Source organism: Mobula hypostoma, chromosome 4 (assembly GCF_963921235.1).
Source record: "Mobula hypostoma chromosome 4, sMobHyp1.1, whole genome shotgun sequence".
NCBI lineage: Eukaryota > Metazoa > Chordata > Chondrichthyes > Myliobatiformes > Myliobatidae > Mobula > Mobula hypostoma.
The window spans coordinates 103125443-103139793 of record NC_086100.1 but is presented as its reverse complement, the minus strand read 5'-3'; the positions used below and the strand labels follow the sequence as shown (position 1 = coordinate 103139793).

General features: G+C 47.0%; 1 protein-coding gene across 3 annotated transcripts in view; it reads left to right on the top strand.

Moving 5' to 3' along the window:
* Positions 1-7733: 7733 nt before the first annotated feature.
* Positions 7734-14351, top strand: part of tmem192 (transmembrane protein 192) — a 62467-nt gene continuing 55849 nt past the window's right edge. For 2 of the 3 annotated variants that reach the window (XM_063046323.1, XM_063046320.1), the window contains exon 1: positions 7909-8026. In XM_063046323.1, the coding sequence (XP_062902393.1) occupies positions 7940-8026 (87 nt within the window). In that variant the 5' untranslated portion in view covers positions 7909-7939. Of the gene's footprint in view, positions 7872-7908; positions 8027-14351 lie in introns of those variants that run through there. The other variant, XM_063046321.1, reaches the window with a different exon arrangement.

Sequence of the window (14351 nt, the reverse complement as noted above, 5' to 3'; positions counted from 1 at the left end):
TAAAACTAAGCCAGCAACAATTTTGATAACCCAGATGGGCCAGCAAAAAAATCTAACAGCCAGGTGACAATCTTATTAGAAGTACATTGCCTTCCGGATTAAAAAGTACACAAAGCATTTTATATTGCCAAGTATTTTGTCATGAAGTTGGCCCCTTGTAATATAGAAAATTTATAATAGATGCAAGAGTTAATTTACAGCATTAGAGACCGTGAATACAGTATATAAATAAACTAGTTCTGCCAGAAAAGGGAATGAATCTTGGATTTGGTACCAGATTCCTGCTTCTCCAAATCCTGAACTCAAATCTTTCTCTAGGTTCTCTTCCATCTTGTCTCACCTCTATGAACTAATTCTGTCTTGTGCCCTGCTCTCTCTATCCTTTCCCTCTGCTCTGTGAGGCAATCTCTTCGGGCCAAGACTGACTTACTTCTAGTCTAGTCTTCTGGGTTAAGGGGACTGTTGAGGCCAATGCTGGAACCACAGACACTTACACAGATAGAAGGTAATGCCTGATGGGGCAGGCTGAAGGATCATTTATGAGGTGGTGTGATTTTTCTGCCATTTCTTCTGTGTGCTCCCTATATATTGGCAAGGTTCACAACATCCTAAACATTCTTTCTCCATTTTGAATAGTCATATCCCAATCCTAAGAATTCTGAAGGATCAGTGATTGTATTGCATTGTTTCAAGTTGGCTTTAAGCACTCTCTTGAACCTTATCCCTTGTCTAATAATCTCTTATATGGTAGAATTCAGAATGTTTAGGGAGTCTGATGTTCGACTCAAGAACCACGTGGCCAATGCTAGAGATGCTGCCCTGGGTGGAGACACTGATATTGGTTCTCCAAACCTTTCAGAGAATTTGGAAAACATTTCATAGACACCTCTGATGGTATTTTTCCAGTGTCTTGCATCTCTGACATGGTTTTTTTCCTCTATTGACTAATGGATGTACTGGCACATTGATGATATGAATTACATCCTCATGGCAGCCATTTCTAAGAGGAGGTCTACGAACTCATTAAGTATTTTGCATCAGTCTTCACTGAGGAAGACATCAGCAGTATACCGGACACTCAAGGGTGGCAGGGAAGAGAAGTGTGCACAGTCACAATTACAAAAGAGAAAGTACTCAGGAAGCTGAATAGTCTAAAGGTAGATAAATCTCTCAGACCAGATGGAATGCACCCTCATGTTCTGAAGGAAGTAGCTGTAGAGATTGCGGAGGCATTAGCGATGATCTTTCAAAAGTCGATAGATTCTGGCATGGTTCCAGAGGACTGGAAGATTGCAAATGTCACTCTGCTATTTAAGAAGGGGGCAAGGAAGCAAAAAGGAAATTATAGACCTATTAGCTTGACATCGGTGGTTGGGAAGTTGTTGGAGTCAATTGTCAAGGATGAGGTTACAGAGTACCTGTGGTATATGACAAGATAGGCAGCATGGATTCCTTAAAGGAAAATCCTGCCTGACAAACCTATTACAATTTTTTGAGGAAATTACAAGTAGGCTAGACAAGGGAGATGCAGTGGATGGTGTATATTTGGATTTTCAGAAGGCCCTTGACGAGGGAATGTTGGAAAGTGTACGGTTACGCACTTTGGCAGAAGAAATAATTGGGTAGACTATTATTTAAATGGGGAAAAAATTCAGAGTTCTGAGATGCAACGGGACTTGGGAGTTCTCATACAGGATACCCTTAAGGTTAACCTCCAGGTTGAGTCGGTGGTGAAGAAGGTGAATGCAATGTTGGCATTCATTTCTAGAGGAATAGAGTATAGGAGCAGGGATGTGATGTTGAGGCTCTATAAGGCGCTGGTGAGACCTCACCTGGAGTAATGTGGGCAGTTTTGATCTCCTTATTTAAGAAAGGATGTGCTGACATTGGAGAGGGTACAGAGAAGATTCACTAGAATGATTCCGGGAATGAGAGGGTTAACATATGAGGAACGTTTGTCCGCTCTTGGACTGTATTCCTTGAAGTTTAGAAGAATGAGGGGAGACCTCATAGAAACATTTTGAATGTTGTAAGGCATGGACAGAGTGGACGTGGCAAAGTTGTTTCCTATGATGGGGGAGTCTAGTACGAGAGGGCATGACTTAAGGATTGAAGGGCACCCATTCAGAACAGAAATGTGAAGAAATTTTTTTAGTCAGAGGGTGGTGAATCTATGGAATTTGTTGCCACGGGCAGCAGTGGAGGCCAAGTCATTAGGTGTATTTAAGGCAGAGATTGATAGGTATCTGAGTAGCCAGGGCATCAAAGGTTATGGTGAGAAGGCAGGGGAGTGGGACTAAATGGGAGAATGGATCAGCTCATGATAAAATGGCAGAGCAGACTCGATGGGCCGAATCGCCGACTTCTGCTCCTTTGTCTTATGGTCTTATGGTCTACATTTTCCTCTGTCTCACTACCCTTTCAAATCTACAGTTGTTACTACTCCAAGTGTTTTTTTACTTACCTGTCCTTAAAATCCAGCGATCCACTGTCAACCCAATTCTCCCATCTACCATTGAATGTATCTTCCTCTTCAAATTGTGTCCATTTTCCAGGAAGTTCATATTCGAAGCCCACAGGTCTGGTTCCTGTGCTACCACTGTCAGATATTGACTTGATGAAGTTTACAGATTGTGGAACAATGGTAGTTTATTGGCTGTCAGAGAGGAGACAGCTACTGTACAAATCAGAATACAGTTACATTAAATAGATATACACCCCTAACGGATGAAAGTGGTGGGTGAACAGTTGGAAAGTTCAGTCTTGGCAGCTCACAGTCATGGTTCTTTTTTCCTTGGTAATCTTCTCAAACAAGTCAAGGCTTGAATGGTATCCAACTCAAAATGCTTTTAATTGTCTCCCACCCCCTTGTTGACTCTGTGCAGTGCTACATGTAGTTAAGTTTGACTTTAAAGGCAGGCAAGACTCTCATATCAATACTGACTTAAATACACGACATAGTTGACCCATCAAACCATAAAATGAAAGGTGCAAAATAGACTTCTCTTGGTCCAAGAGCATGTCCCGAGACACCTCCAATTTAGGTAGGCAGTCAATTAGCGAAAGGCAATGTGTGGAAGCCGTCAGTAAAAGTGCTGCCATGTGGCTCTTGCTGACCAATAATCTACTCACAAGACCCAGTTCAGTTTGGCAGGACCACTGCACAGCAGACTTCACCACAGCCTGGACGTCGCACTATACCGCACCCAATGCCTCTCCCTGGAGATCAGTAAATTACAACCACACGAATTATATATGTATATAGTCCAGACGCTGAGTCCATTGTCTGCCAAGTGAACGCGGGGGGGGGGGGGGGTGCAGCTCGAACTCCAGCCCGAAAGCTGCTCCACACTGCCCCCAGTGGAGCGCACCGGCTCTGCTGCCTCTCTCTCAGCAACACCGGAGCTTGAGACCCTGAGTCCAATTGAATACAGTACTGGCAAAACTCTGCAGTCGATCAGAATGCAGCTTGTCTCCTGCTGAGCGAACACAAGGGGAGGGCAGTGCCGACCCCAACCTTGACGCTGCCTCGGTGGAGCGCGCTACCTGCAACACCTCAGTCCTGGTGGCTGTTCAGCTCCAATTATTATTATCTGTCACTAATAATGACAAGGCCAGTTGGTTCAGGAGCACCACCATTTGCAAGAGCCTCTTCAAATGCATATCCATACTGACTTGAAAATATATTGTTGTTTCTTCATTGCCACTGGAATTCTCTACTCAACAGCACTTTGGAAGTATCTTCCCCAAAACGATTGAGCATTTGGGGATAGGCAACCAATACTGGTTTTTAACAAATAATTGAACAAAAAGAATGGCAAAATCAGTTATTAACCCTGTTTTCTGGTCTATGCTCTTGTTGCACTGACAACTTCTACAAAGAATTGCATGCTGGTATAGCTAGTTACTGGTCAGCATAAACAGGTTGTAAGAAATACCAATGTGAAAGCATGTAAAAAGGAACTGGCTTCCCCATAGACAAACTCACAACAGGTCCTTCCCACCATCCTTCTTCCCACAATCCATACACTTCCCCCTCCCCTCCCCTCCTCCTCTTCCCCTCTCCTCCTCCTCTTCCCCTCTCCCTCTTCTCCCTCACCCCTCCTCCTCTTCCCCATCACCCCTCCTTACCCTTCACCCCTCTTTACCCCTTCCCCTCTTCCCCATCATCCCTCCCCTCCTCCTCCTCTTCCCCTCTCCCTCTTCCCTCTCACCCCTCCTCCTGTTCCCCATCACCCCTCCCTTCCCCCTCACCCCTCCCGTCCCCATCACCCTCCCCTCCCCCTCCTCATCCCCTCTTCCACCTCACCCTTCCTCCTCTTCCTCTCACCCTTCCTCTCACCCTGTTCCCCCTGCTTCTCCTCTGCACCCCATCTCTCTCCTCTCCCCTCCCACTCGTCTCCTCTTCCCCCTCCTCCCCCTTACCCCCTCCACCTCCTCTCAGTTTCCCCCTCCCCCTCCTCTCCTCTTCTCCCACTGCCTGTATACTCTCAACCTAAACCTAACCATAATTAAGCCAATAAAGGCAAATTGGGGACCTGAATGATAACAACGTGGGCCAGAAACAAAGGTGAGTCCAGTACATGATCTACAAACACTAGAGCAGGGGTCCCCAAACTTTTTTGAACTGCGGACCGGTTTATTATTGACAATATTCTTGCGGACCCGACCAGGCGGGGGGGGGGGGGCGGGGATGGTTGCCAACGGACAAGAGTAGCAGTCACATACATTGTTTACTCCGAGAAAGACTACAATGACCATGAAGCCTTGCGCGGGCACCAGTGCGCATGCATGTACATGCCGATTTTTTTCTACAAATCATTTCTGGTGATTCTGTTCAGAGTGGGGGGTGGTGTTAATCACGACCGGAATATAGGTGATAAGTGGCTAATACACTCAATTTCGTTTCTAAAGGGGTTTATCTAACAAATTTAATATTAAACACACAGCACATATTTTCCTTGTATGAATATAGCGATAAGTCAATTATCAGGGGAGCTTGAAGTAAATGTTGAACGAACTTCCAGTAGAAGTGGTAGAGGCAGGTTCGATATTATCATTTAATGAAAAATTGGACAGGTATATGGACAGGAAAGGAATGGAGGGTTATGGGCCAAGTTCAGGTCGGTGGGACTAGGTGAGAGTAGCGTTCGGCACGGACTAGAAGGGGCGAGATCGCCTGTTTCCATGCTGTAATTGTTATATGGTTATATAAGTAAGTCAATAGCATCATAACATTTTAAGTAACATTTGGATAGTAAACACACAGCACATAATTTGCCCATACGAACATATAAAATCATTGCAACACACCAATATCGCTGAATCAGTGGGAGCCCTGGGCTTGTTTCCCTGCAACAACACGGTCCCATCGAGGGGTGATGGGAGACAGCGATACTCGAAGGGGTTTCCTTATGTCCAGTCTACTCGGCAGTTTAGTTTTCGTTGCATTCATTGCAGAGATATGTTGGAAATGGAAGCAACGTTTTCAGTGCTTCCGTGGCTATCTCAGGATATTTAGCCTTGACTTTGATCCAGAATGCCAGCAGAGATGTTATGTCAAACATACTTTTCAGCCCGCCGTCATTTGCAAGCTTGAGGAGTTGATCTTCTTCCCGCGCTGACATGGACGACGCGTGGGTAATGACCTCGCGTGCGTTCAAGCTCAACAGTGGGCGTGACAGGGAATGGGGAAAGGTGCAGCTCACTCATATTGCCGAATCATATCGTTTCCTCGTGGCCCAGTAGCACATGCCTTGTGGCCCGGTGGTTGGGGACCGCTGCCTAGAGGGATATTTTGCCTACTGTCCATGTAATCACATTCTAACCCTAATTTAGGCACGTGGTGTTGGACCAGGTTAATGAAAGGCATCAATCAGATTAAAGTGGCTCCACTACCCTATACGCTACAACCCAGCATACCTCACATTAAACTCCACAACCTTCTCTCTCCCAGCCACACATATACATCCACCAGCCCTACTGTCAAGTATAACCCAAAGGTCCAAGAGGGCACACACCTCCACTAACCCTAGACGCACCCCATTAACCATGGCCAGACCCCCACAAACCCAATGACTTATGTCAGGAGGGGCAAGATCCAATAAAGGCAAGTGTTGGACCTGGTTAACGAAGGCATGGGCCGGATCAAAGTGGCAGGGTTCTCCTCTCTCTCCCCCTCCTCCCTCCCCTCCTCCCAATCCCCTTCTCCCCCTCCCTCCCTCCCTGTCCCCTCCTCCCCCCTCAACCCCTCCCCTCCCTCCCACTCTCCCCCCTTCTCTCTCCTCTCCCCTCCCCCTCCCCTCTCCTCCTCCCCCTCTCCCTCTCCCCCCCCCTCCCCTCGTCCCCCTCCCTCTCCCCCTCCCCCCTCTACTCCCTCCCTCTCCCCCTCTCTCCCCCTCCCCTCTCTCGCTCCCTCCCCCTCCCCTCTCCCTCCCCCTCCCTCTCTCCCCCCTTCCCCCTCTCCCCCTTCCTCTCCCTCTCCCCTCACCCTCCCCCACTCTCCCCCCTCTCTCCCTCCACCCTCCCACTCCCCTCTCCCCCCCTCTCCCCTCCCCTTCCCCCCCTCCCCTCCCCTCCCCTTCCCTTCCCCCTCCCCTCTCCTTCCCCCCCTCCCCTTCCCTTCCCCCCCTCCCCTTCCCCTCCCCTCCCCTTCCCCCCTCCCCTTCCCCCTCCCCTCCCCCCCTCCCCTTCCCCCTCCCCTCCCCTTCCCCCCTCCCCTCCCCTCCCCCCTCCCCTCCCCTTCCCCCTCCCCTTCCCCCCCCCCCCCTCCCCTTCCCCCCTCCCCTCCCCTTCCCCCCTCCCCTTCCCCCCTCCCCTCCCCTTCCCCCCTCCCCTCTCTCCCCCCTCCCCTTCCCCTCTCTCCCCCTCCCCCTCCCCTCCCTCCCCCTCCCCTCTCTCCTCCCTCCCCTCTCCCCTCCCTCCTCCCTCCCCTCTCCCCTCCCTCCCCTCCTCTCTCTCTCCCCCTCTCCCCTTCCTCCCCTACCCTCCCCTCCCTCCCTTCCCTCCCCTCCCCTCCCTCCCTCCCCTACCCTCCCCTCCCTCCCCTACCCTACCCTCCCCTCTCCTCCCCTACCCTCCCCTCCCTCCCTCCCTCTCCTCCCCTCCCCTCCCTCCCTCCCCTCCCCTCCCCTCCCCTCCCCTCCTCCCCTCCCCTCCCCTCCCCTCCCCTCCCCTCCCCTACCCTCCCCTCCCCTCCCCTCCCCTTCCTCCCCTCCCCTCCCCTCCCCTCCCCTTCCTCCCCTCCCCTCCCCTCCCCTTCCTCTCCTCCCCTCCCCTTCCTCCCCTCCCCTCCCCTCCCCTTCCTCCCCTCCCCTCCCCTCCCCTTCCTCCCCTTCCTCCCCTCCCCTCCCCTCCCCTCCCCTCCCTCCCCTCCCCTCCCCTCCCCTCCCCTTCCTCCCCTCCCCTCCCCTCCCCTCCCCTCCCCTCCCCTTCCTCCCCTCCCCTCCCCTCCCCTCCCCTTCCTCCCCTCCCCTCCCCTCCCCTCCCCTCCCCTCCCCTCCCCTCCCCTCCCCTCCCCTCCCCTCCCCTTCCCCTCCCCTCCCCTCCCCTCCCCTTCCTCCCCTCCCCTCCCCTCCCCTTCCTCCCCTCCCCTCCCCCCTCCCCTCCCCTCCCCTCCCCTCCCCTCCCCTCCCCTCCCCTCCCCTCCCCTTCCTCCCCTCCCCTCCCCTTGGAACCTCAACGTGAATTGCGGTTGCAGCTCGAAAGGCGGAACGGAGAAGCGCGGCGGTTAGGAGGTCAGGACGATATTTTGAGTGCACTGGGGGCGAAGCTGTGCTTTCCGCCTGGAGGTTGTGTGTTTTCTTTTAGTTCGTCTATTTAAATTTCTGTAGTCTCTGACGATGACCTCAGAGGTCGGGAACCAGCTGGAGGTGAGTCAGCAGCGGGGTACGGAGCGTGTTGTGGAGGGTGGGGATGGAAATAGCTGCTGTCCGGCGGAATGGTGACGAGGATCAGCGGGAAACGCGTGCTCGCTCGGGTCGGCCCGCAGCTCTGTAGCCGCAGCAGCGATGGTGGTCTCCGTGAGGTAAACTACCCTGTACCCACTGACTTGTGGGCAGTCAGCTCTGCTGGATGATGGGATGAGCTGCTAGAGGACGCATATCAAAAGATACAAACTATTTGACATCGATAATGATTTGTTATAGCTGCAGAAAGCGGTGCATATTATAATACTGCATCTTTGCTCTGCAAGGGCATACACCCAGGAGCTTCTCTAGAGGAATTCAACAGGCTAGGCAGCCTCTATGGAAATAAATAAAGTCGACATTTTCATCAGGACTGGAAAGAAAGAGGGAATCAAAAGGTGGGGAGAGAGGCAAAAAGACTAGCTAGAAGAAGATGGGTAAGAAGATAGGTTGGGGGGGGTTGGAAAGGAAGGAATCTGATAGGAGAGAGGGTCATAAGCCATAGGGGAGGAATTTGGCCCATTGAGTCTGCTGCATCATTTCATCATGGCTGATCCATTTTCCCTCTCGGCCCCATTCTCCCTCCTTCTCCCTGTATCCCTACTTGCCCTGGTTAATCATGAATCTATCAACCTCTGCCTGAAATATACCCAATGATATAGCCTACAGCTACCTGTGGCAACAAATTCCACAGATATGTCACACTTTGGCTAAAGAAATTCCTCATCTCTATTCTGAATAGATGTCCCTCTCTTCTGAGGCTGTGTTCTTTGGTCTTGGGCCCTTCCACCATAGGAAACATCCTCTCCACATCCACTCTATCGAGGCCATTCAACAGGTTTCAATGAGCCCCCCCCCCCCCCGGACCAAATTTGAATTCCACTAAGTAAAGGCCCAGAGCTATCAAACACTACTCCTGATAAGCCTTCAATGCTAGAATCATTTTCATGAACTACCTTTGAACCCTCTCCAATGTCAGTACATCCTTCCTTAGATAAGGGACCCAAAACTGCTTGCAATATCTTCATATCATCTGTAAACATGACTACTAAGTCATCAATTCTATCATCCAAATCATTGAAATGTTACATAAAAAGAAGTGGTCCCAACACAAACCCCGGTGAAACACCACTTGTCACCGGCAGCCAACCAGATGTGGCTCTCTTTATTCCTACTCTTTGCTTCCTGCCAATCAGCCAATGCTCTATCCATGCTGATACCTTTCACGTAATTCCATGGGCTCTTAACCTGTTCAGCAGCCTCGTGTTCGGCACCTTGTCAAAGGCCTTCTGAAAATCCAATTACACAACATCTACTGATTCTTCTTTGCCATATCCTGCTTGTTACTACTTCAAAGAATCGCAACAGATATAGCAGGCAAGATTTCCCCTTAAGGAAACCATGCTGACTTCAGCCGATTTTACCAAATGGTACCCTGAAATATGATATGGTACCCTGAAACCATATCCTTAGCAATTGACTCCAACATCTTCCCAACCACTGAGGTCGGACTAACTGACCTGTAATTTCCTTTCTTCTGCCTCTCTCCCTTCTTGGAGAGAGGAGTGACATTTGCAATTTTCCATTCCTCCAGAACCATGTCAGAATCTAGTGATTCTTGAAAGATCAATTATTAACGCTGCCTTGATCTCTTCAGCCACCACTTTCAGAACCCTGGGGTGTACACCATCTGGTCCAGTTGACACATTTATCGTAAGACCTTTCAGCTTCCCAAGCACTTTCTCCCTCGTAATGGCAAATTCACTCACTTCTGCCCCTGACACTCTCAAACTTCTGGCGTATTGCTAGTGTCTTCCACAGTGAAGACTTATTCAGTTCGTCTGCCATTTCCTTGTACCCCATTACTACCTCTCCAGTGTTGTTTTCCAGCAGTCTGATATCTTCTCTCGCCTCCCTTTTACACTTTATCTATCTGAAGAAACTTTAGGGGCCATATTAGGAGCAAGTTTGAGTAAAGATTACTGAGGGGTCTGTTGAGATATGGATAGTAGTTTGCAAAGAGAACAGGTTTGCTGTATCTTGAGTAACAGGGTGATCTGTTGAAACATGGGTGAGTAAATAAACTTTGTGGGAGCTTCCTTAACTGGCTGGAGGATAGGAGAGAAGTAGCAAGGGTGCCTGAACAAAACTTGGTGGTAAAGTATGAGTTTTTTTTTGCACAACTTTGGTTAGAAAGTTATTAAGAAGGAGCTTCTTCTAAATGAGGAAAGATGAGGTTGATGCACTTCATTCTTGACTTTCTGCGAAGTGGGTCTGGATCTTGGAGCAGCCGAGACCTGGATAGCACTAAGGAATCCTTGCATATAATCAGTATTGTGTACAATTAGCAAGATATAGCTGTGTAGTATTAGAGGTAGTCCAAATGAGATTCTGTAGTTGATAAGGTTGTCTAATTATGAGTGCTTTCGATCTGTGTTTCCCAACCTTTTAATTCCCAACACCCCCTAAAGCACTCTTATACCTGCCAAGGTGCCCCCTAAAGTACCTACAAACTTGCCAACATCCTCTTAAGCACAATTACTTTCCATCACCCTCATAGTGTTAAAAAAACATGTCTACCATATGCTAACATGAGGTAAGTGATTTTGCTTCTAATTTTTATTTGTCTTTAAGCCTGTACCAATGCACTGTACAGCAGCTTCAATATCAATGTGATCCCTCAGTTTGGTGGTTTTTAGTAAGATTTGAAATATCTGATTCAAGTTGTGACTAAAAGCCTTAAGCCGCCAAGCTTATCAATGGCCAAACGGTTTCTGTTTTTTTAATGAGTATGTGATTCACTGCACTGAAGCCTCTTTCAACAAGGTATAGGAGGATGGAAATGCAATGAAGGGCAGTTTGACTCTTCGCCAAAAACCAAGAAACATATTGGAAAGCAATTTTGCTTCATCATTCTGAATTTTGATTATTTCTTCATGCAAGCTCTCTTCCTGTTCTTTCACTTTGCAAAGAAATGGGTTAATTACTCATTCCAGAATTTGCAGATGGTTCAAATCCTTGAATAGATTCTGAAAAGTCTTCAGTGACTGCAGCAGTAAGCAGTATTCTTGCAAATCACCATCTATAAAAGGAAATGCCATACTTTCCATGCAGAGAAACTGTGAGAACATTCTTCTCCCAATGTTTGGTTTGTATATTTCCACTTTTATCAGAAAATTGGTCATAGCACTTTTTGTCTGGATTAAATTGAAATTCTCACCCTGCAGTTTCATATTTAAAATGTTCATTTTGCCATACAGATCGGCTAGGTATGCCATATCACTACGTAGAAATTAAATCTTTGTTTCCCAAACTCTTGTCAACTTTGAGCAAAAATTTAACCACAGTGTCAAAAAGATCAAAGAAACATTTTAAGCAGCAGCCGTTTGATTGCCAACGCACTTCAATGTGAAGAAGCAAGTGTTCAAACGCTTCATCATTTTCATTTTGGCAGTTCTGTAAGAGCAGTCTGTTCTGCTTTCAGCTTGTTTGGGTTTGAACAATGATAAGAGGCTTGTTATTCAACTTAGGAATGTGCTGTTAGCCAATCAATAGTGCAATTGGGTGAAGGTTCTGGAGAACACTTGGTCTTTGTCTTTGTTGGCAGGAGCTGGGAGAAGATGGGGGGAAGAAGTTGGCTGAGGATGCCATCCCTGTTGCAGAAGGTGCTTTGTGCAAATGAATGGCTTCAAGAAGGAAGAACCAGTACTCCCGTGGGAGACCCATTTGTTCATGATCGATTTTGAGTGATGTCCGGAAGGTGGTGTGTGCTTTCAAGATGAGCTCCAACTTATGCACATTTGACTGTTTAAGAGTAATAGGCCTTTTTTTTCCCTTTCATTTAATAATTGTTTATATTAACATTATTAAATATACTTCTTTATAAATTGTATGCGGTGTACGATCTGTTATTTCTTGCTAGGGGCAGTAACTCGCACAGCATTCACACAAACCGGGGTTCAGGCGGGCGAAACCTCCCAACCTCAGAGATCTGGCAGGACCAAAGTTGTATACACCCGAGACGTACAAAGCTGGAGAAAGGTGGGGTTATCACCGTGCGATCCAATGGCTGGCTGGGTTTCCTGGGATGTCCAAGAAGGGAGCTGGGGGGACGGGGGGAAATCCATTTGTACAAAAGACTTTTTACAAAAGAGAATATCTTCATAAAACTTTTCCATTTTTGATAAACTGTACATATGCCATTAACAATGCAGTGAGACTCATCCAGTTGTATCCCAAATTCTGTTTTTTGTAGCTCTGTGCATAGTTGGTGCTCAATGTCTTCATTCATTTTATCAATAAGACAAGCAGCAGAGTTATTACTCAAAGGAACTAATTTTAAAATTCAATTTGAGAACAGCAACGCACACTTCTGATACAACGGGCATTATTAATCTTACACCAATTGAATGAGATTTTCCATACTTTGCTATCATTTTGGAAATGCTATAAGAAGCGATGAGACACTATCAAGGTCAATTTTAGCTTTCTTGGCAAATGACTCAAGTGTGCAACACATTTTCAAATGCTGCTTTCTGGAACTGAATAATACCTTAAGTTGCCTTTATCAGGGTATCTTTTACAGAAATATTCCTACAATCTTGACGCTTTCATTGGACAGTACAGTATTACAAATAAGACATGGGGCATTACTAATATGATGGGCATGGAATAAAACGGTACTCCGGTATGTAACCTTGTATTGATGCACTTTCTGTAGTTGCTGTTTCTTAACAGGATTAGAATTCAAGGCTTCACAACCTTCAGACTTGCACCGTACATATTTATCCATCATTAATGGGGCTAAATTAAAAGAAAAACTAGGAATGCTTTTGGGTGGTGATGACAGCAGCGAGTTGACAAGGTCAGTCTGGTCTCATGCCTTAAATTAGGGTTCCGCTTACTCTTCTCCTCCCCCCCCAAAAAAAAATCTTGAACGCCCCCCCCCCCCAGTGACTTCTGTTTCCTTTAACAACTCCTTAGGACACGAAACCACTCCCTTAGAGAGGGGTTGTACAGCCTCATTTGGGACTCGCTTCTTCAGAAGAATAGAATGTGATCTTATTGAAACATGGAGGATTATAAGAGGGTATAATATTGAAGTGTTTTCACTAATGGAAGAACATTGACTGAGAGGGTGTAGTTACAAAATAAATGGTGGTTATTTTAAATTTGGGTGTGTAGGGATTTCTCGCTGATGGTGTTGAATCTCTAAAACTCTACATAGTGCTGTGGGTGGAGAGGGGAAGGAGGTTAGTTCAGAGAAGGTGTTTAAAGAGGTGATAGATATTTTGAGGTGGGGCAGATCAGCCATGATCATATCATGAGGCAAATTGTTCTCAGTCCTGCTCCAGGTTCCTTATTCCTGTATTCAGACTGCAGATTTTCTGTTTGGGTTCACCTTTATGATGCCTCCAGAGTTACTTATTTTCCTTCAAAGTATGGTGGAGCTTCCAATCATTTGTGGTTAATTGGATCTATGATTTCCTGGTCATTAACAACAAACCAGTCCTGGTATATCCTGATAAAGAAACTGAGTCTCTTCACATGCTCTGTTTGTTGTGAACCTTGGGGCAGTTCAGATAGTGGGCACCATTGTTGAGTGTGAATTAACTGCTTGTCTGTGACATTCTTGAAGTGAACCTGTTGTTGATGCTGAAGAATTTGTTATTAATTTTATAATGGCAGAATTTCTGTTGTGACTTTTGGAGGATGAAATAGTTTAGAAGGTGGTCATTCCAATTGTAATTGATGTTTATTGTGAATTGTGGGTTTCTTACTTGAATAGTTATCAAAAGCTGCCTGGGAGATGGGAATCGTAGGAGCGAAATGGCTTCTTTTGACCCATCTCGATGCCAACCAATATGCCTATCTACACTAATTCCATTCACTTCCATTAGGCCTCAGGCCCTCATCCCCTTATACAATTCTTACCTTCCAGTTTTCTATGTTCCTATGAGAATTAATCCAGGTTGTCCAATCTTTCCTTTTGATTGCAGCTCCTTCTTTTGGGCAATATCCTGATGAAACTAATTTGGCAGTGGGGTGGGAACTGGAGTGATAGAGCAAAGGATAGGGCAGATGGTATACAAGTAGATACAGCGTGTAGTGAGACTGTGAGGAAGGATAGGCAGTTGACAGCAAAATTAGTCAGTAGAATGAACAAGATCTGATTAGTGAGCTTAAGGTGAAGGAACCCTTGGGAAGCAATGATCATAAAATGATAAAATTCATCGTGCAGAGGAGAGAGAGAGAGATATCAGATATATCAGTATTACAGTGGAGTAAAGGTAACTACAGAGGCATAAGAGAAGAGCTGGCCAAAGTTGACTGGAAAGGGATACTAGCAGGGATGACAGCAGATCAACAATGGCTGGGGTTCCTGAGAGCAATGTGAAAGGCACAGGATAGATACAACCTAAAGATGGAAAAGTATTCTAAAGG